This window comes from Oncorhynchus mykiss, chromosome 10 (genome assembly GCF_057628025.1).
Source record: "Oncorhynchus mykiss isolate SJ-2025 chromosome 10, ASM5762802v1, whole genome shotgun sequence".
Classification (NCBI taxonomy): domain Eukaryota; kingdom Metazoa; phylum Chordata; class Actinopteri; order Salmoniformes; family Salmonidae; genus Oncorhynchus; species Oncorhynchus mykiss.
In genome coordinates, this window is record NC_143031.1 from 76,808,782 (window position 1) to 76,831,946 (window position 23,165).

The window sequence follows — 23,165 nt, forward strand, 5'->3', positions numbered from 1 at the left end:
GAGCACAGCACAACAATGTGAGCACAGCACAACAAGGTGAGCACAGCACAACAAGGTGAGCACAGCACAACAATGTGAGCACAGCACAACAAGGTGAGCACAGCACAACAAGGTGAGCACAGCACAACAAGGTGAGCACAGCACAACAATGTGAGCACAGCACAACAATGTGAGCACAGCACAACAAGGTGAGCACAGCACAACAATGTGAGCACAGCACAACAAGGTGAGCACAGCACAACAATGTGAGCACAGCACAACAAGGTGAGCACAGCACAACAATGTGAGCACAGCACAACAAGGTGAGCACGCACAACAAGGTGAGCACAGCACAACAATGTGAGCACAGCACAACAAGGTGAGCACAGCACAACAAGGTGAGCACAGCACAACAAGGTGAGCACAGCACAACAAGGTGAGCACAGCACAACAAGGTGAGCACAGCACAACAAGGTGAGCACAGCATGCTGCTGCGTAAATAATGTAATATGCCAGGGAGATAGTATTACTTTCTTAGCTACAGTATACATAAGTGTATGTTGTGTAGTATGCTGTTAGTAGCCCATGTGCCTCACCCTAATAATTTGGTCTATTTACCCCTCTAATTTTGCCTACTGTTCTGACTTGGTGGTGCACATGTAGCCTATAACCTGTTTTCGAGAAATGTAATCAAAAAATGTTGCTTTCATTATCTGCTTATATGCCTCCTTTCTTTATCCTATGGTTCTGACTTGGTGTAGAGGGAGAACACTGTAAGAATGGCCCATGTTCTGAACTCTGTTGCTCTACATTTCAAAAGTGCTAAACAAATAGTTATATTGATTACGTCCATCCTAGCTCGCTCATTAATGTCTTAATCGAAATTACAGATAGCCTCTTATCCGCTTATCCGCTTATCGTCGCCTCATGCCATAGTTTGTACATCTCAATTGTCATTAGAAACCACAATTGTTTAAGCAAGACAGCCATATCAGATGTGTTTTTTAAAAGGCAGTAAATGAGGCTGAATTAACTGTTTCGCCTCCGCTGGTAGCCAGGTGTAGCAGTGGTAAGATGATGGGACAGCTTTATGTAGGCCCTAACAGTTTGTGGGCACCGTTTGTCACCGTTATAGTGCAATTAATGTATTGTTTAGTGTTGTGCAGTGTCTTTGCTGGGATGCAGCCCACTTTTTTTTGCCCCACCAAGATTTACCTGTTAATTTCCCCGTTGGATAGGAGTGAATGGATGCTTTCAGAGGTATGGAGTTAACATGACTGTTTAAATCTGTTGTCAGTGTAGAATCACCTAATATCAAAGCAATTCACTTATTTCCTCAATCAAACCTGGTCTTCCTCTACTTCTCTTCTCTCTTTCTCTCACTCACTTTAATATATTTGTGGGTGTATTTGTTCTTACTGATTTTCATTGCTATAGAAACAATCCCTAACAATACTTAATGTCTGTTTTAATTGCATAACCTACATTGTAATAATAAAACGATTTGTAAAGCACTTTTCATGCATTTTGTTAATAGCACTATGCCATATAGTCAATTAACAAATATAGATTCATTATTTAAAGAAAAGGTTTGTGGTATGATTATACTGTATAATATAAGGTAGATTAGGGGGGGGGGGGGGGGTTCATCCTACTGTATAATACAAATATTTCAAATATTTCGAGTTTTAAAATGTTAATTATAATATTTTTATTAACTTAAAATATATCTATGAGGGAATGAAGTAAAATAAACTTAATCTCAATGAACAGTTTTTATTTAAAAAGTCCTTCAATGATAAGTGGTATACATCGTTGTTAGTATGATGATGATAAGTAGATTAATCATAGGATAATCATAGGATATGATACATGGATTATTCTACAATAAAATAATGCTGGAATTAGATATATAAAAATTATTTCAATGATAAATGTTGATGTTAAGTAGGTGATGAATCATTGGTTATGCATTTTTCTAAAGTAAAATAATGCAGATATTTTTTTATGAAATCAGATGTGTATACATTCTTTACATTTGACAAATCTCAGGCAAATAAACAGACAATGGAATAATGAACTTGTTACATGACGGAAATGAATATTTTAACATGCATGCAACTAAAGTAGCCCTTAATGCAACTTCCTTTCTAAAGACGAGGACTAAGATGTTCTCTGCTTACAAACATACAAAAGCCTTAAACAAGTATGTATGTATCTGTTTCAGAGGCTTTTTGTAAAGGTGTAAAACATAGCATTACATATAGAATCACATCTCTATGGATGTAAATCTAATGGACAATATTTACAATCACAGTATGTACAGTCTGCACTGATCTATGGACCCCTTTAGTCCATCACTGGGCTAGTCCTTCAAAGACTGTATGAATGGTATACAAGATAAAACTGAATCAAACCAAAGATAATATACAATATCGAACCTCAAACAAACAAAATGACCTTTCTTTCATAATTAGTTACACTTCCCTCTTGTAAATAGATATCCTTGTTTCATTAAATTCATCCCAATGAGCATAATCTTCATTTAATTTTAATCCAGCTGTTTATACAAATTATATGAATGTATTTTTTCTAATGTTGAGATTTGTCTTCATACTCCAGTCCAAGTCAACTAGTAGTCAACAGTATGATTATTATCTCCACCCAGCACAGCCAGAAGAGGACTGGTTCCTCTCTAGGTTTCTTCCTAGGTTCCTGCCTTTCTAGGGAGTTTGTTCTAGCCACCATGACTCTACGTCTGCATTGCTTGCTGTTTGTGCTTTTAGGCTGGGTTTGTGTATAATTATCTGCTAATGTAAAAGAGCTTTATAAATACATTTGATTTAATATAATATCATTTTTTAATTACATTTTTTTTATATAATATCGGCGTTAGACTGACAAAATCAATAGGAGACCCCAGCAGGTAATTCAACCATAATAGTTTAGATAGCTGGCCGCTAAACTAACTTAGCAATCTTTGTTTTGCTGACATGGGCTAAATGACTGACTGTCAGTGACTTGCATAACAAGAGAAAAACTGCTGATATAAAACCACATTTCTAAATTGCACCTTGTGTATTCTACTATTCTAACTGGTAACTTAGAACACTTAGAACCTGATGGGCAGGGATTCTGCTGTCCTAGTGACGGTAATAAACTGCATCCACCATTGGGATGACAGGACAAGTCCTTCAGCACGATTCATATGCTCATTTGGGGGTTTGGATCTGTTTTATATTCTGCTTTCAGCACCCATTATCCAGGAATAAATGTCCTTCTTGAAGAACCGTTCCCAACCATTGTACTTAAAGCATTAACTGGTGTATGCATCTGCAACCAAGCTGTTTCAGACACTGAAAATTCATTTCTCCAATTTGACAGACTCCCACAAGCTTTCTGTCCACTTCAGGAAATGTGTCATGTCATCATTACTCTGGCATTTGATTAAGTCTTGCATCAAGCTCTTTTTTAAATCATACACAGCCTCACTGTAGCCAGCATTGACTGGAGCCATAGGGGGAGTCCCATGCCAGAGTCCTGGGATGTAGCAGCTGCTAGTGTCTGGATCATACTTCATCACATCAGTGAACTTGGTGATATTCTCCTTCTTCTCCATTCTGGCTGCTGCCTGGGTCATTTCATTCAACTGTTCCAACAACTTCTTCCGCTCTCTCATGTTGTTGTCATGAGCAGACATGTCTGACACATTCTGGTGCACAAAATGACATATCGGCTTCTTCCCCACTTCCTTCATCCTGAGGAAGGTATGAACAACAATCTGCAGAATGTCTTTCATCTCTGTGGAGTTCTCCATGGAGATGTTGATGATAGTGACATCACTGAGTCCTATCACCAGTGTGGCCAGTTCATTATCATGTTCATAGCTATCATCTAGTTGAGCCAACTCTGGTGATTTCAACCCCTCTGTGTCAATGATCATGATGAAGTCACATTTCAGCTCCTCCTTGAGTTCTTTGTTGACTTTAATCAGTAGCATGAAGGCCCCTCTGGTGCATCTTCCACTGCTGACAGCAAACTGGACCCCAAACATGGTGTTGAGGAGAGTGGACTTCCCAGTGCTTTGGACCCCTAAAACTGAGACAACCAGGATCTTGCTGTTAGAGCCCACAAGATTATGAAGCTCAGTCAGAACAGCTGATATCCATTTCAGAGGGATATATGATGCATCTCCATCCACAAGCTCAATGGGGAAACCATCCAACAGCATCTGAGCACACAATCCAGGGAGATGCTCCATCTGTTTCCTTTTAGGACTGTCTTCAGGGAGGGAGCAGACAGCTTCATATAACTGGCCCAACTCACGCAGGAAGTGTTCAAGACCCAAGGAACAGTCAGATAATTGCTTATCCAAATCTTTAATGTCGTCTTTTCTCTCCGGAGAATATTGGCAAAGATCTTTGTACTGGTCCCGCAAAGCAGACAGGTTCTTTGGTGACAGATTGTCCAGATTTATCCGCATCCATTTGAGGAAATAGGAACGCTCAGGTCCTGAACCTGACAATCCTGAAATGAAGCTTTCCATTGCATCTGACATGTCAAATGTATATTGTTTCTTTCTCAGCTCTTCCTCTTTTGTATTCAGAGAGCTCCTGTAGTGTTCAATGTCTTGATCCCCTGCTTTTCTCAGCCTACATCGCTCTTTCTCCAACTGGGAAAGCTCTTTCCAGATTTGCCCCTGTAAGGGTAGCTGTTTGTCTTTAAATTTGACTGTGTCTGTGATGTTGCTGGTGATTTCATCTGCCATCTTCCTGGCACTCTGACAGTCATGGCGGTCTTCATCAACCAGAATCCCACTGTGACGAGCTATGTCAGTCATGTTTTCCACTGTCAACCGGTCTGGACTATTTTCAATGATGTCACCAACAGATGATTGCAGCGTTTTGACAAATTCTGCATCGTTTTTCTTTTTCTTAACAATCACATTTTGCTCATTGATACTGCAGTTTGTGATCATTTGTTTTAATGTGTCTACTCTGAATGATTTTCTCTGAGAGTTGACGACCAGAAATAACTCTGATTTTGTGTTTTTGCTTTTCAACAAATTGAGATCTGCCTTTAAATCATCAGTGAAAATGTAAACTGCAGCTGATGTTTGACACAGAAAGGAGAACTGTGTTTTAAAGGACCTGATGTCTCCTCTGAGATTGGCCACCACCATAGGCTTAGTGAAGATGTCTATGTTTCTGTTCCCACATGGAAGGTACCAGTTGATTTCAACCAGACCATCTGAAATTCTATGGGGGATGTCGCCACATTCCATATCATGATGAACAAATGTGTCATGGTACTGCTGAGGGTTACTAAGCAACTTGTTCAAGATCTGAGACTTGGACACTCTAATCTCACCTAACCTAACAAAGGACACCATGGGAATATCAGAGAGTACAATTCTCTCCTCCACAAAAGCCTTTGTGGATGTTTGGGAAGAGAGTCTAAACTTCTTCACTATGTCCCTCAAGGCCCACAGCATCAAAGTGCTTTGTTCTGTGTCACAGTTGGGCAGCAGCAGAGGAACAGCAAACTGACAGATGGACATTTTCTGGACCATCTCCTGCTGCAGGAAACCATCTGAACACAGAAACAGGGCAGTTATCAGGTCCAGTGGATTAATGACATCGCTGTTAGCAGAGTCACTTTTTAGATTCTCAAAACGGTCTGTACCCGGAAATGAAACATCTGTGTCAGAGGACATACATTTGACACTCCTAGCATTCAGATTTGCCATCATTAATTTCTTCAGGAAGGCCCCTGGAAGTGCCTGCATAGTGGTAAGAGGTTCATCTGATGTAGTATCAGCATTTATCTCAAGGACAGTACTTAACGTCAGCTTGTTTTCATAATGATCTTCCAGTCCAGTCTTTGACAACAGATCCATCAGATAGGATCCTGTAAATAGAAAGGAAGATCAGGAAATATGAAATATTCAGGAAAATCACCATCATATATTTCTCATCAGGGAAGATACTGTACCTTTACATCCTATTCTGACACATCCATTATGATTATTTCATTTACATTACAGTCATTTAGATAACTAGTCAGTTTGACACCAGAGATAATATTTAAGTAGGTTACTTCATTACAACATTCGCTTAAAATGAACCTTACAAATAACAGTGTTGGGTGATATGAAAAGCCATATTCAATAAATGATAGAATAATACTCGTAGGAAAGGTTTTCATCTTAAACTCACAATCTGTGGATACTCTTTGACTAGAAAGGATCTAAATGTTTGTAAAACATCACAGCACAATTGAAAAATATATGGCACATGGAAACCAAATGAGGGTGGTCTATGGTGATAGGTGGGATTAAAGAGCTGAGGTCTATGGTGATAGGTGGGATGGGCTGAGAGTGGCTGAGGGTTGAGATTAAAGAGCTGAGGTCTATGGTGATAGGTGGGATGGGCTGAGAGTGGCTGAGGGGTGGGACTAAAGAGCTGAGGTCTATGGTGATAGGTGGGATGGGCTGAGAGTGGCTGAGGGGTGGGACTAAAGAGCTGAGGTCTATGGTGATAGGTGGGATGGGCTGAGAGTGGCTGAGGGGTGGGATTAAAGAGCTGAGGTCTATGGTGATAGGTGGGATGGGCTGAGAGTGGTTGAGGGGTGGGATTAAAGAGCTGAGGTCTATGGTGATAGGTGGGATGGGCTGAGAGTGTCTGAGGGGTGGGATTAAAGAGCTGAGGTCTATGGTGATAGGTGGGATGGGCTGAGAGTGGCTGAGGGGTGGGATTAAAGAGCTGAGGTCTATGGTGATAGGTGGGATGGGCTGAGAGTGGCTGAGGGTTGAGATTAAAGAGCTAAGGTCTATGGTGATAGGTGGGATGGGCTGAGAGTGGCTGAGGGGTGGGATTAAAGAGCTGAGGTCTATGATGATAGGTGGGATGGGCTGAGAGTGGCTGAGGGGTGGGACTAAAGAGCTGAGGTCTATGGTGATAGGTGGGATGGGCTGAGAGTGGCTGAGGGGTGGGATTAAAGAGCTGAGGTCTATGGTGATAGGTGGGATGGGCTGAGAGTGGCTGAGGGGTGGGATTAAAGAGCTGAGGTCTATGGTGATAGGTGGGATGGGCTGAGAGTGGCTGAGGGGTGGGATTAAAGAGCTGAGGTCTATGGTGATAGGAAGGATGGGTTGAGAGTGGCTGAGTGGTGGGATTAAAGAGTTTATGTTTGGTAATGTATTATTATGTGATTGCTGTATATAAAAGTACCAGGTATGTAAATTGTATGTGTAGAATGTATGTATAAGTAGCAGAAAAGCTGTAAAAAAATATATTTATAAATATTTATAAATATATTTAAAAAATGTCCCCCGAAGAGGTGGGTGGTGGATGGGTTAACATGCTGACCAGACCGGACACGTCACGTGCGCGAGCGTCACAAAATAAATGTAGAAATCCATGTTATTCAATTATTGCACCCACACTGCTCGCGTGCGCCAACGAGCGTCTGCGATGCCAAGGGCTAAAATAGAACTCCTTTCTATTTCTGACGCAGATGGCGCTGCAAGTCCTGCCTCTCCCATCTCCTCATTGGTTTATAGAAGCAGGTACCCACGTGCCATCTCCTCATTGGTTATACCCACGTGGGTGATTGAAAGACGAAATGTTTTGCCGGTTGTCGTGGTAATACTATGAACGGTTAGATGCCAATCACCATATAAGTTCAAAGATGAAAAAGCCTGGAAGAAGGAGAGATGACTAGAAACTATTCGGTTGGCCGTTTTGTGTGGATTAATTGGCGGAGTAGAGGAGTTTGTGCATTTCAGGTAAAATAACTCAATGTTTATATCACAGGACAAATTAGCTAGCAACAGCAAGCTAGCTCAATAGGACAAATTAGCTAGCAAGTGCAAGCTAACTAGATAAATTGCCATACATGTTTAATGTTTAATGCCGGTTTGGGTTCCGTGTAAATAAACATCTTACTTTTTACATTTTTTATAATTAGGGAACATCCTTACTTGTAATGAGGGTTGTTGACACCAGTTGACTTTGCCTTCCATCTTCCAGCACAGTGCAGAGAGTGACGGAGTACTGAGTACCACCTTGCAGGTCAGAAAGAGTGATGCTGTGTGAAGATGTGGTAGTGATGTGTTGTTCTGTCCCTGGACAGCGGTAGGAGATCTTGTAATGATGTTGGGTTTGGTCCAATCCTGGTGGCTGGCTCCAGCTAACAGCAGCTGATGTGGTATCCACTGAGTCAACAGTCAGCTGGTCTGGAACAGGGGGTACTAAGGGGAAATATATTATTGTCAGGGCTACAGTTTAACTCCAGAAACATATTACAACATATTATACGCAGGTTTTGGGGTTTTGCTCATTTTTGTTTTTGAGGATGGTTCTGTTTGGGTTTGACCTGATTGGAATCATCCTCGTTGTACAGGATGTGTTTCACCTGTTGCCTCATTAGTCAGTTGTGCTGGCACAGGGGATATTTAAGAGCAGCTGACCATTTGCTCCATTTGGCATGAGAGATGCTGGAAGTTCTTTACCACGGTTTAGCTCTTTATTTATTGTATTTTTTTATTTCACCTTTATTTAACCAGGTAGGCTAGTGGAGAACAAGTTCTCATTTGCAACTGCGACCTGGCCAAGATAAAGCATAGCAGTGTGAACAGACAACACAGAGTTACACATGGAGTAAACAATTAACAAGTCAGTAACACAGTAGAAAAAAAGGGGAGTCTATATACATTGTGTGCAAAAGGCATGAGAAGGTAGGCGAATAATTACAATTATGCAGATTAACACTGGAGTGATAAATTATCAGATGGTCATGTACAGGTAGAGATACTGGTGTGCAAAAGAGCAGAAAAGTACATACATAAAAACAGTATGGGGATGAGGTAGGTAAAAATGGGTGGGCTGTTTACCGAGAGACTATGTACAGCTGCAGCGATCGGTTAGCTGCTCAGATAGCAGATGTTTGAAGTTGGTGAGGGAGATACAAGTCTCCAACTTCAGCGATTTTTGCAATTCGTTCCAGTCACAGGCAGCAGAGAACTGGAGTGAGTTGCGAAAGTATTCGGCCCCCTTGAACTTTTGCGACCTTTTGCCACATTTCAGGCTTCAAACATAAAGATATAAAACTCTATTTTTTTGTGAAGAATCAACAACAAGTGGGACACAATCATGAAGTGGAACAACATTTATTGGATATTTCAAACTTTTTTAACAAATCAAAAACTGAAAAATTGGGCGTGCAAAATTATTCAGCCCCCTTAAGTTAATACTTTGTAGCGCCACCTTTTGCTGCGATTACAGCTGTAAGTCGCTTGGGGTATGTCTCTATCAGTTTTGCACATCGAGAGACTGAATTTTTTTCCCATTCCTCCTTGCAAAACAGCTCGAGCTGCTTTATGTTTTGGATCATTTTCTTGTTGGAAGACAAATCTCTGTCCCAGTCTCAGGTCTTTTGCAGACTCCATCAGGTTTTCTTCCAGAATGGTCCTGTATTTGGCTCCATCCATCTTCCCATCAATTTTAACCATCTTCCCTGTCCCTGCTGAAGAAAAGCAGGCCCAAACCATGATGCTGCCACCACCATGTTTGACAGTGGGGATGGTGTGTTCAGCTGTGTTGCTTTTACGCCAAACATAACTGATTGTTGTCCTATGGACAGAGTCTCCCACCTCAGCTGTAGATCTCTGCAGTTCATCTAGAGTGATCATGGGCCTCTTGGCTGCATCTCTGATCAGTCTTCTCCTTGTATGAGCTGAAAGTTTAGAGGGATGGCCAGGTCTTGGTAGATTTGCAGTGGTCTGATACTCCTTCCATTTCAATATTATCGCTTGCACAGTGCTCCTTGGGATGTTTAAAGCTTGGGAAATATTTTTGTATCCAAATCCGGCTTTAAACTTCTTCACAACAGTATCTCGGACCTGCCTGGTGTGTTCCTTGTTCTTCATGATGCTCTCTGCGCTTTTAACGGACCTCTGAGACTATCACAGTGCAGGTGCATTTATACGGAGACTTGATTACACACAGGTGGATTGTATTTATCATCATTAGTCATTTAGGTCAACATTGGATCATTCAGAGATCCTCACTGAACTTCTGGAGAGAGTTTGCTGCACTGAAAGTAAAGGGGCTGAATAATTTTACATGCCCAATTTTTCAGTTTTTGATTTGTTAAAAAAGTTTGAAATATCCAATAAATGTCGTTCCACTTCATGATTGTGTCCCACTTGTTGTTGATTCTTCACAAAAAAATACAGTTTTATATCTTTATGTTTGAAGCCTGAAATGTGGCAAAAGGTCGCAAAGTTCAAGGGGGCTGAATACTTTCGCAAGGCACTGTACCTCTCTAGTTACTGGTAAAGAGATACCTCTCTAGTTACTGGTAAATATATATCTCTCTAGTTACTGGTAAATGTATATCTCTCTAGTTACTGGTAAATATATATCTCTCTAGTTACTGGTAAAGATATATCTCTCTAGTTACTGGTAAAGAGATGATGGGCTGTAGTTGGGGGAAGATCTCTTACTAGTGCAGATGGTTGTAGAGACAGGTTGACTTTGTTCCACATTGTTCAGCACAGTTGTAGTCTAGTGGTTAAGTGTGTTGGGCCAGTAAACGAAAGGTCGCTGGTTTAAATCCCAGAGTCTGATATCAGCAACAGGACCTGGAATCCCCGACTCTGTGAAAAATCTGTTGATTTTCCCTTGAGCAAGGCACTTAACCCTAATTGCTCAGGATAAGAGTGTCTGCAAAATGACTAAAACGTAGTCTGAATAAAAACACAAGTTATCCTACTGTACCTGCGGATAGGGATGCTGAGACCTACTGTACCTGTGGATAGGGATGCTGAGACCTACTGTACCTGCGGATAGGGATGCTGAGACCTACTGTACCTGTAGATAGGGATGCTGAGGCCTACTGTACCTGTGGATAGGGATGCTGAGACCTACTGTACCTGCGGATAGGGATGCTGAGACCTACTGTACCTGCGGATAGGGATGCTGAGGCCTACTGTACCTGTGGATAGGGATGCTGAGACCTACTGTACCTGCAGATAGGGATGATGAGACCTACTGTACCTGTGGATAGGGATGCTGAGACCTACTATACCTGCGGATAGGAATGCTGAGACCTACTGTACCTGCAGATAGGGATGCTGAGACCTACTGTACCTGCGGATAGGGATGCTGAGACCTACTGTACCTGCGGATAGGGATGCTGAGACCTACTGTACCTGCAGATAGGGATGATGAGACCTACTGTACCTGTGGATAGGGATGCTGAGACCTACTATACCTGCGCATAGGAATGCTGAGACCTACTGTACCTGCAGATAGGGATGCTGAGACCTACTGTACCTGCGGATAGGGATGCTGAGACCTACTGTACCTGCGGATAGGGATGCTGAGACCTACTGTACCTGTGGATAGGGATGCTGAGACCTACTGTAACTGCGGATAGGGATGCTGAGACCTACTGTACCTGCAGATAGGGATGCTGAGACCTACTGTACCTGCGGATAGGGATGCTGAGACCTACTGTACCTGCAGATAGGGATGCTGAGACCTACTGTACCTGCGGATAGGTATGCTGAGACCTACTGTACCTGCGGATATGGATGAGACCTACTGTACCTGTGGATAGGGATGCTGAGACCTACTGTACCTGTGGATAGGGATGCTGAGACCCACTGTACCTGCGGATAGGGATGCTGAGACCCACTGTACCTGCGGATAGGGATGCTGAGACCCACTGTACCTGCGGATAGGGATGCTGAGACCTACTGTACCTGCGGATAGGTATGCTGAGACCTACTGTACCTGTGGATATGGATGAGACCTACTGTACCTGCGGATAGGGATGCTGAGACCTACTGTACCTGCGGATAGGGATGCTGAGACCTACTGTACCTGCGGATAGGGATGCTGAGACCTACTGTACCTGCGGATAGGGATGCTGAGACCTACTGTACCTGCGGATAGGTATGCTGAGACCTACTGTACCTGTGGATATGGATGAGACCTACTGTACCTGTGGATAGGGATGCTGAGACCTACTGTACCTGCGGATAGGGATGCTGAGACCTACTGTACCTGCGGATAGGGATGCTGAGACCTACTGTACCTGCGGATAGGGATGCTGAGACCTACTGTACCTGCGGATAGGGATGCTGAGACCTACTGTACCTGTGGATAGGGATGCTGAGACCTACTGTACCTGCGGATATGGATGAGACCTACTGTACCTGCGGATAGGGATGCTGAGACCTACTGTACCTGCGGATAGGGATGCTGAGACCTACTGTACCTGCGGATATGGATGAGACCTACTGTACCTGTGGATAGGGATGCTGAGACCTACTATACCTGCGGATATGGATGAGACCTACTGTACCTGTGGATAGGGATGCTGAGACCTACTATACCTGCGGATAGGGATGCTGAGACCTACTGTACCTGTGGATAGGGATGCTGAGACCTACTGTACCTGCGGATATGGATGATACCTACTGTACCTGTGGATAGGGATGCTGAGACCTACTGTACCTGTGGATAGGGATGCTGAGATCTACTGTACCTGTGGATAGGGATGCTGAGACCCACTGTACCTGTGGATAGGGATGCTGAGACCTACTGTACCTGTGGATAGGGATGAGATCTACTGTACCTGTGGATAGGGAGGCGAGGACCTACTGTACCTGCGGATAGGGAGGCGAGGACCTACTGTACCTGTTGATAGGGATGCTGAGACCTACTGTACCTGTGGATAGGGATACTGAGACCTACTGTACCTGCAGATAGGGATGCTGAGACCCACTGTACCTGTGGATAGGGATGCTGAGACCCACTGTACCTGCAGATAGGGATGCTGAGACCCACTGTACCTGTGGATAGGGATGCTGAGACCTACTGTACCTGTGGATAGGGATGCTGAGACCCACTGTACCTGCGGATAGGGATGCTGAGATCCATCTGCTTTGGCTTCCATCTTCTCCCTCTGTAGCCACACTGAACTGGTACTTTTTACCAGGGTTGAGTCTGCTTATTTCAACTTCATGAACATGTTTCACCCCTATACTGCACGGTTCCACGTCACAACCCCAGGTCACTCTGAACTTCTGTGGTCCCTTCAACCCTTCAGGAGGACCCCAGCTCAGAGACACAGAGTCTGATGTCAGCAACAGGACCTGGATGTCACCAGGAGGGGGCAGCACTAGTGAAGGAATAACGGGGGATTGAAAAACAGACTTCATTGACATTCCAAACACACATTTGTACTATTTATACCAGCAGTTAAAGGAAAACAATTGACGTATTACAAAATGTATCCTATAAAATTGAGATTCAAATGAAATAATATTGTTTGGGTCAGTTTATTCTGTTTCCACATACTGTAAACTGTACATACCATCATCTGCGGCCAACGTTGTGTGTTGGTCTCTATCAAAACTCTTAGGCTGCGAAAACAAAATTAGAATTAGTAATTTCTTCAAAACAAAATATTTTGCTAAATGTAAAACAGATGTTTTTTCAAAGATACATCAACTGCTTTTGATATTCTTCTGCAACGCTGAGAGTGCAGATGACGTATTTTGAACAACGTTGTGAATTTAACATTGTAATAGTCCATTTTTAGAGTCATGTCCCCCTCCATCCTTGACTTTTCCTAAATAAGTAAATGTATTACACTGCCGTTGTTAAAATGACGATATCACAACTTTTACAATGTTAACTGTTAATCTGTCTATCTGCATATTTCAAGACATGGTATTTGAGGGAGCGGTGAGATACCCAATGGGGTGGACCATACAGTACCTTTCTCGTTAATGATTTTGAACAAAATTCAACTTTAAAAACTGGAAATCAAATTATGCTCCATCACTAAAACAGTGGACGAATGAAATGCATTATTATTTAAATATTGAAAAGGTGTGGGCTCCAGAGAACAGTGTAACTTGAGGCTGTATGGCATAGAGTGCTACAAGCACAGGAAGGTTCCAGGAGATGGAGGGGGAGTGTGGTTGTGAGACATACATGATGTGTATGGGTGGGAACATGTGAATCTGAGCAGGTGTGATGTCACTGATGTTTGTTGACATTTCTGTGCGTCTGTTTATTGTATTATGTTTGGTTATTATTGTTTGAGAAAATACACTGAACAAAAATATAAACGCAACATGTAAATTGTTGGTCCCATGTTTCATGAGCTGAAATTAAAGATCCCAGAAATGCTCCATTGCACAGAAATTGTATTTTTCGCAGACCACGTATATGATGTTTTCTGGGCGAGCGGTGTGCTGATGTCAACATTGTGAACAGAGTGCCCCACGGAGGCAGTGGTGTTGTTGTATGGGCAGACATTAGCTACGGACAACCAACACAATTGCATTTTATTGATGACAATTTGAATGCACAAAACTATCATGACGAGATCCTGAAGCCCATTGTGAGGCCCCTTTTGTACGATATCTGTGACCAACAGATCCATATCTGTATTCCCAGTCATGTGGAATCCATATATTAGGGCCCAATGAATTTAACTGATTTCCTCATATGAACTGTAACTCAGTAAAAGCAATGAAATTGTTGCATGTTGCATTTATATTTTTGTTAAGTGTATTATATAAAAATAAAATCGTACAAAAACTATAATTACATATCACAAACATAATGTATTATAAGCCGTTTTAGGAGGACGTTCTTCTCCCCCTGCCCTTCCTTCATCCCTTCCTTCATCCCTTCCTTCATCCTTTCCTTCATCCCTTCCTTCAGCCCTTCCTTCATCCCTTCCTTCATCCTTTCCTTCATCCCTTCCTTCATCCCTTCCTTCATCCCTTCCTTCATCCCTTCCTTCAGCCCTTCCTTCATCCTTTCCTTCATCCCTTCCTTCAGCCCTTCCTTCATCCTTTCCTTCAGCCCTTCCTTCAGCCCTTCCTTCATCCCTTCCTTCATCCCTTCCTTCATCCCTTCCTTCATCCCTTCCTTCAGCCCTTCCTTCATCCCTTCCTTCATCCCTTCCTTCAGCCCTTCCTTCATCCTTTCCTTCATCCCTTCCTTCATCCCTTCCTTCATCCCTTCCTTCAGCCCTTCCTTCATCCCTTCCTTCATCCCTTCCTTCATCCCTTCCTTCAGCCCTTCCTTCATCCTTTCCTTCAGCCCTTCCTTCAGCCCTTCCTTCATCCCTTCCTTCATCCCTTCCTTCATCCCTTCCTTCATCCCTTCCTTCAGCCCTTCCTTCATCCCTTCCTTCATCCCTTCCTTCAGCCCTTCCTTCATCCTTTCCTTCATCCCTTCCTTCATCCCTTCCTTCATCCCTTCCTTCATCCCTTCCTTCATCCCTTCCTTCATCCCTTCCTTCATCCCTTCCTTCATCCCTTCCTTCATCCGGCTGCACATCCGACTAATAGCCCATCAAAACTACACATCAACTATATTGAAACTAATAACATAATAGTAACATAATAAAACTCCTATTCTGTACTTTTTAAATACATTTAGTTCAATAATATTTAAGACATGCCTAAACAAAATCATGATGGTGTAGTTCACCCAAATTACAAAATGAAATATTGTTTTCCTTAGTCCTCTAAGCAGTCAATGGAAACGGTATGACAGCAATCCATGCTTTGGTTTAGCTTCATTGGCACTGTTGACACATGCTAACATTTTAGCAATTATTGTACACATCTCATTAAAGTCATGGGACAAATATTAGCCTTGTTCACACATCATGTTCAAATCATCTACAAGTGACCTCGTTGAGCTTCACAATCAATTTTAGATACAGTACTTTTGGATGATTTGGACATGATACGTGTAAAATGCTAATATCAGTCCCATGACTTGAATTGGATTTGAGCCACAAATGCGAGAAAAAAAAACGTGCATGTGGAAACAGTGCCAGGAAAACTAAACCAAAGCATGGATTGCTGTGATACTTTCAAATAACGGAAGACACATTTCAGTTGAATGCGTTCAGTTGTACAACTGACTAGTTATCCCCTTTCCCATGTAATTTAAGATAGCAATAAAACCAGAATGAAAAACAGATCACAATAAGCCCTTACAACAGGGACTGTGAAGAGACAGACATTCTATATTTTGTATTGTATTATGTATTGTATTATGTCTGCCACGTTATTTAATTGTAACATAAATATAGTGCAATATATACTACTTTGTGTTTTGTTTCCTGTTTGGACCCCAGGAAGAGTAGCCACTTCCTCAGCAGCAGATAATTGCAGATCCTAATCAGAACTAATAATACTAAGATCTTCATGAACACAGCCAAAGGATTATTGTTGCCGTAGCACATATGAAATGTTTTTATTGGGCTGTTAGAATGTTGACGGCCCAAACTGGGATGCCTCGAGTCCCAACGGTTCTAGTGTTAATTAAGGAGTGTTCAGACATTTACTGGAACTGCACTGAACAACCCCGAAAGAAAAGAGAACCCCAGTAGTTACCTGTCTTCCTGATTAACCCCAGTAGTTACCTGTCTTCCTGATTAACCCCAGTAGTTACGTGTCTTCCAGATTAACCCCAGTAGCTACCTATCTTCCTGATTAACCCCAGTAGTTACCTGTCTTCCAGATTAACCCCAGTAGTTACCTGTCTTCCAGATAAACCCCAGTAGTTACCTGTCTTCCAGATAAACCCCAGTAGTTACCTGTCTTCCAGATTAACCACAGGAGCTATCTGTCTTCCAGATTAACCCCAGGAGCTAACTGTCTTCCAGATTAACCCCAGTAGTTACCTGTCTTCCACATTAACCCCAGTAGTTACCTGTCTTCCAGATTAACACCAGTAGTTACCTGTCTTCCTGCTTTCTTTATCTCATGGGAGATCATATCATGTCCTTTGTGGTTTGTCTCTGCACACTGACTGCAGATCAGCATCTGGTCTGTCCGACAGAACACCTCCAGAGGACTGTAGACATGTTGACAGAGTTTCTGCACCAGGTCTCCAGTCACATCCACCAGTGTGTGTTTCTGTAGTTTAGGTATTGTATAGTGCTGTCTGATGTGGGCCCCGCAGTAGGACACACTGCAGGTCTGACAGAACTTCACAGCTTGGACCTCAGAGCAGATATCACAGGGTACCTCTCCTGGCCTGATGGGAATTGGAAATAACAGTTATTAAATACATTGATCAAAAGAACCTGATCCATTCAGAAGCTCCAGGTGGTATCTGATTTTAAGTACCTTGGCATCATAGTTGATTCCAACCTCTATTTTAAAAAGCATGTGAAAAGGGTCATTCAGATAACCAAATTCAACCTAGATAATTTCCCGATTTATATGAAATTGTTTGACTAGAGAGGTAGCAAAACTTACTTCAAATCTATGATACTCCCCCACTTAACATACTGCTTGACTAGTGAACCAAGCTTGCTGTACAACATTAAAACCTATTCAGTCTGTCGACAAACAGGCTCTCAAAGTGCTTGATAGGAAGCCCAATAGCCATCATCACTGTTACATCCTCAGAAAGCATGAGCTCCTGATTTGGGAAAATCTTGTGCAATACACCGACGCATGTCTTGTATTCAAGATCCTAAATGCCCTGGCTCCCCCTCCACTCAGTATGTTTTGTCAAACAGAAAACCCAAACATATGGCAGCAGATCCACAAGGTCTGCCATGAGAGGTGACTGTATAGTCCCTTAAGGAAAAGCATGTTCAGTAAATCCGCTTTCTCTGTGAGAGCTTCCCATGTCTGGAATACACTGCCATCAGACACACATAACTGCACCACCTATCACACTTTCACAAAATGTATGAATACATGGCTAAAGGTCAATCAGATTTGTGATCATAATCCCTAGCTGTGTATTGTCGCTTTCCATGTTGTCTGTTTGTGAGGTGTGGAAACACTTTGTTGCTTTTATGAATTTTGTTGTGCTGCTTTTTGTCCTATGTCGCTCTGTCTGTATGCTACGTCTTGCTTGTCCTATGTCGCTCTGTCTGTATGCTACGTCTTGCTTGTCCTATGTCGCTCTGTCTGTATGCTACGTCTTGCTTGTCCGATGTCGCTCTGTCTGTATGCTACGTCTTGCTTGTCCTATGTCGCTCTGTCTGTATGCTACGTCTTGCTTGTCCTATGTCGCTCTGTCTGTATGCTACGTCTTGCTTGTCCTATGTCGCTCTGTCTGTATGCTACGTCTTGCTTGTCCTATGTCGCTCTGTCTGTATGCTACGTCTTGCTTGTCCTATGTCGCTCTGTCTGTATGCTACGTCTTGCTTGTCCTATGTCGCTCTGTCTGTATGCTACGTCTTGCTTGTCCTATGTCGCTCTGTCTGTATGCTACGTCTTGCTTGTCCTATGTCGCTCTGTCTGTATATTACGTCTTGCTTGTCCTTTGTCGCTCTGTCTGTATATTACGTCTTGCTTGTCCTATGTTGCTCTGCGTGTTCTCACTGCTCAATGATTGTCTATATTGATATTGTTTTTAATAACCTGCCCAGGGACTGCGGTTGAAAATTAGCCGGCTGGCTAAAACCGGAACTTTTACGGAAACGTTGATTAATGTGCACTGTCCCTGTAAAAATAAAATAAACTCAAACTCAAACACATGGCCTGATAATATAACACATGGTAACCTACCTATCTGTTATCATGATAATATAACACATGGTAACCTACCTATCTGTTATTATGATAATATAACACATGGTAACCTTCCTATAACTATCTGTTATCATGCTAATGTAATACATGGTATCCTACCTATAACTTCTGTTATCATGATAATATAACACATGGTAACCTACCTATCTGTTATCATGATAATACAACACATGGTATCCTACCTATCTGTTATCATGATAATATAACACACGGTAACCTACCTATAACTTCTGTTATCATGATATTATAACACATGGTAATCTACCTATCTGTTATCATGATAATATAACAGATGGTAACCTACCTATAACTTCTGTTATCATGATAATATAACACATGGTAACCTTCCTATCTGTTATCATGATAATATAACACATGGTAACCTACCTATAACTAATATAACACATGGTATCCTACCTATAACTTCTGTTATCATGATAATATAACACATGGTAACCTACCTATAACTAATATAACACATGGTATCCTACCTATAACTTCTGTTATCATGATAATATAACACATGGTATCCTACCCATCTGTTATCATGATAATACAACACATGGTATCCTACCTATCTGTTATCATGATAATATAACACATGGTAACCTACGTATAACTTCTGTTATTATGATAATATAACACATGGTATCCTACCTATCTGTTATCATGATAATACAACACATGGTAACCTACCTATAACTAATATAACACATGGTATCCTACCTATAACTTCTGTTATCATGATAATATAACACATGGTAACCTACCTATAACTAATATAACACATGGTATCCTACCTATAACTTCTGTTTTCATGATATTATAACACATGGTAACCTATCTATCTGTTATCATGATATTATAACACATGGTAACCTACCTATAACTGCTGTTATCATGATATTATAACACATGGTAACCTACCTATAACTTCTGTTATCATGATATTATAACACATGGTAATTTACCTATCTGTTATCATGATATTATAACACATGGTAACCTTCCTATAACTTCTGTTATCATGATATTATAACACATGGTAACCTATCTATCTGTTATCATGATATTATAACACATGGTAACCTACCTATAACTTATGTTATCATGATATTATAACACATGGTAATCTACCTATCTGTTATCATGATATTATAACACATGGTAACCTATCTATCTGTTATCATGATATTATAACACATGGTAACCTACCTATAACTTCTGTTATTATGATAATATAACACATGGTAACCTACCTATCTGTTATCATGATAATATGACACATGGTAACCTACCTATAACTAATATAACACATGGTATCCTACCTATAACTTCTGTTATCATGATAATATAACACATGGTAACCTACCTATAACTTCTGTTATCATGATAATATAACACATGGTAACCTACCTATCTGTTATCATGATAATATAACACATGGTATTCTACCTATCTGTTATCATGATAATATAACACATGGTAACCTACCTATCTGTTATCATGATATTATAACACATGGTAACCTATCTATCTGTTATCATGATATTATAACACATGGTAACCTACCTATAACTTATGTTATCATGATATTATAACACATGGTAACCTATCTATCTGTTATCATGATATTATAACACATGGTAACCTACCTATAACTTCTGTTATTATGATAATATAACACATGGTATCCTACCTATCTGTTATCATGATAATATGACACATGGTAACCTACCTATAACTAATATAACACATGGTATCCTACCTATAACTTCTGTTATCATGATAATATAACACATGGTATCCTACCCATCTGTTATCATGATAATACAACACATGGTATCCTACCTATCTGTTATCATGATAATATAACACATGGTAACCTACCTATAACTTCTGTTATTATGATAATATAACACATGGTATCCTACCTATCTGTTATCATGATAATATAACAGATGGTAACCTACCTATAACTTCTGTTATCATGATAATATAACACATGGTAACCTTCCTATCTGTTATCATGATAATATAACACATGGTAACCTACCTATAACTAATATAACACATGGTATCCTACCTATAACTTCTGTTATCATGATAATATAACACATGGTAACCTACCTATAACTAATATAACACATGGTATCCTACCTATAACTTCTGTTATCATGATAATATAACACATGGTATCCTACCCATCTGTTATCATGATAATACAACACATGGTATCCTACCTATCTGTTATCATGATAATATAACACATGGTAACCTACCTATAACTTCTGTTATTATGATAATATAACACATGGTATCCTACCTATCTGTTATCATGATAATACAACACATGGTAACCTACCTATAACTAATATAACACATGGTATCCTACCTATAACTTCTGTTATCATGATAATATAACACATGGTAACCTACCTATAACTAATATAACACATGGTATCCTACCTATAACTTCTGTTTTCATGATATTATAACACATGGTAACCTATCTATCTGTTATCATGATATTATAACACATGGTAACCTACCTATAACTGCTGTTATCATGATATTATAACACATGGTAACCTACCTATAACTTCTGTTATCATGATATTATAACACATGGTAATCTACCTATCTGTTATCATGATATTATAACACATGGTAACCTTCCTATAACTTCTGTTATCATGATATTATAACACATGGTAACCTATCTATCTGTTATCATGATATTATAACACATGGTAACCTACCTATAACTTATGTTATCATGATATTATAACACATGGTAATCTACCTATCTGTTATCATGATATTATAACACATGGTAACCTATCTATCTGTTATCATGATATTATAACACATGGTAACCTACCTATAACTTCTGTTATTATGATAATATAACACATGGTAACCTACCTATCTGTTATCATGATAATATGACACATGGTAACCTACCTATAACTAATATAACACATGGTATCCTACCTATAACTTCTGTTATCATGATAATATAACACATGGTAACCTACCTATAACTTCTGTTATCATGATAATATAACACATGGTAACCTACCTATCTGTTATCATGATAATATAACACATGGTATTCTACCTATCTGTTATCATGATAATATAACACATGGTAACCTACCTATCTGTTATCATGATATTATAACACATGGTAACCTATCTATCTGTTATCATGATATTATAACACATGGTAACCTACCTATAACTTATGTTATCATGATATTATAACACATGGTAATCTACCTATCTGTTATCATGATATTATAACACATGGTAACCTATCTATCTGTTATCATGATATTATAACACATGGTAACCTACCTATAACTTCTGTTATTATGATAATATAACACATGGTATCCTACCTATCTGTTATCATGATAATATGACACATGGTAACCTACCTATAACTAATATAACACATGGTATCCTACCTATAACTTCTGTTATCATGATAATATAACACATGGTATCCTACCCATCTGTTATCATGATAATACAACACATGGTATCCTACCTATCTGTTATCATGATAATATAACACATGGTAACCTACCTATAACTTCTGTTATTATGATAATATAACACATGGTATCCTACCTATCTGTTATCATGATAATACAACACATGGTAACCTACCTATAACTATCTGTTATCATGCTAATGTAATACATGGTATCCTACCTATAACTTCTGTTATCATGATAATATAACACATGGTAACCTACCTATCTGTTATCATGATAATACAACACATGGTATCCTACCTATCTGTTATCATGATAATATAACACACGGTAACCTACCTATAACTTCTGTTATCATGATATTATAACACATGGTAATCTACCTATCTGTTATCATGATAATATAACAGATGGTAACCTACCTATAACTTCTGTTATCATGATAATATAACACATGGTAACCTTCCTATCTGTTATCATGATAATATAACACATGGTAACCTACCTATAACTAATATAACACATGGTATCCTACCTATAACTTCTGTTATCATGATAATATAACACATGGTAACCTACCTATAACTAATATAACACATGGTATCCTACCTATAACTTCTGTTATCATGATAATATAACACATGGTATCCTACCCATCTGTTATCATGATAATACAACACATGGTATCCTACCAATCTGTTATCATGATAATATAACACATGGTAACCTACCTATAACTTCTGTTATTATGATAATATAACACATGGTATCCTACCTATCTGTTATCATGATAATACAACACATGGTAACCTACCTATAACTAATATAACACATGGTATCCTACCTATAACTTCTGTTATCATGATAATATAACACATGGTAACCTACCTATAACTAATATAACACATGGTATCCTACCTATAACTTCTGTTTTCATGATATTATAACACATGGTAACCTACCTATAACTGCTGTTATCATGATATTATAACACATGGTAACCTACCTATAACTTCTGTTATCATGATATTATAACACATGGTAATCTACCTATCTGTTATCAT

The 23,165-nt window shown here is 40.0% G+C and overlaps 1 protein-coding gene across 1 annotated transcript in view; it reads right to left on the bottom strand.

The window, feature by feature from the left end:
• Positions 1-1,739: 1,739 nt before the first annotated feature.
• The window catches only part of LOC118941438 (up-regulator of cell proliferation-like), a 37,475-nt gene continuing 16,049 nt past the window's right edge, over positions 1,740-23,165 (bottom strand). The window contains exons 4-8 of the mRNA XM_090187984.1: positions 16,778-17,075; positions 13,372-13,420; positions 12,910-13,176; positions 7,964-8,233; positions 1,740-5,889 (exon numbers count right to left, since the gene is read on the bottom strand). Coding sequence (XP_090044110.1) covers positions 3,344-5,889; positions 7,964-8,233; positions 12,910-13,176; positions 13,372-13,420; positions 16,778-17,075 — 3,430 coding nt within the window. The 3' untranslated portion in view covers positions 1,740-3,343. The remainder of the gene's footprint in view (positions 5,890-7,963; positions 8,234-12,909; positions 13,177-13,371; positions 13,421-16,777; positions 17,076-23,165) is intronic.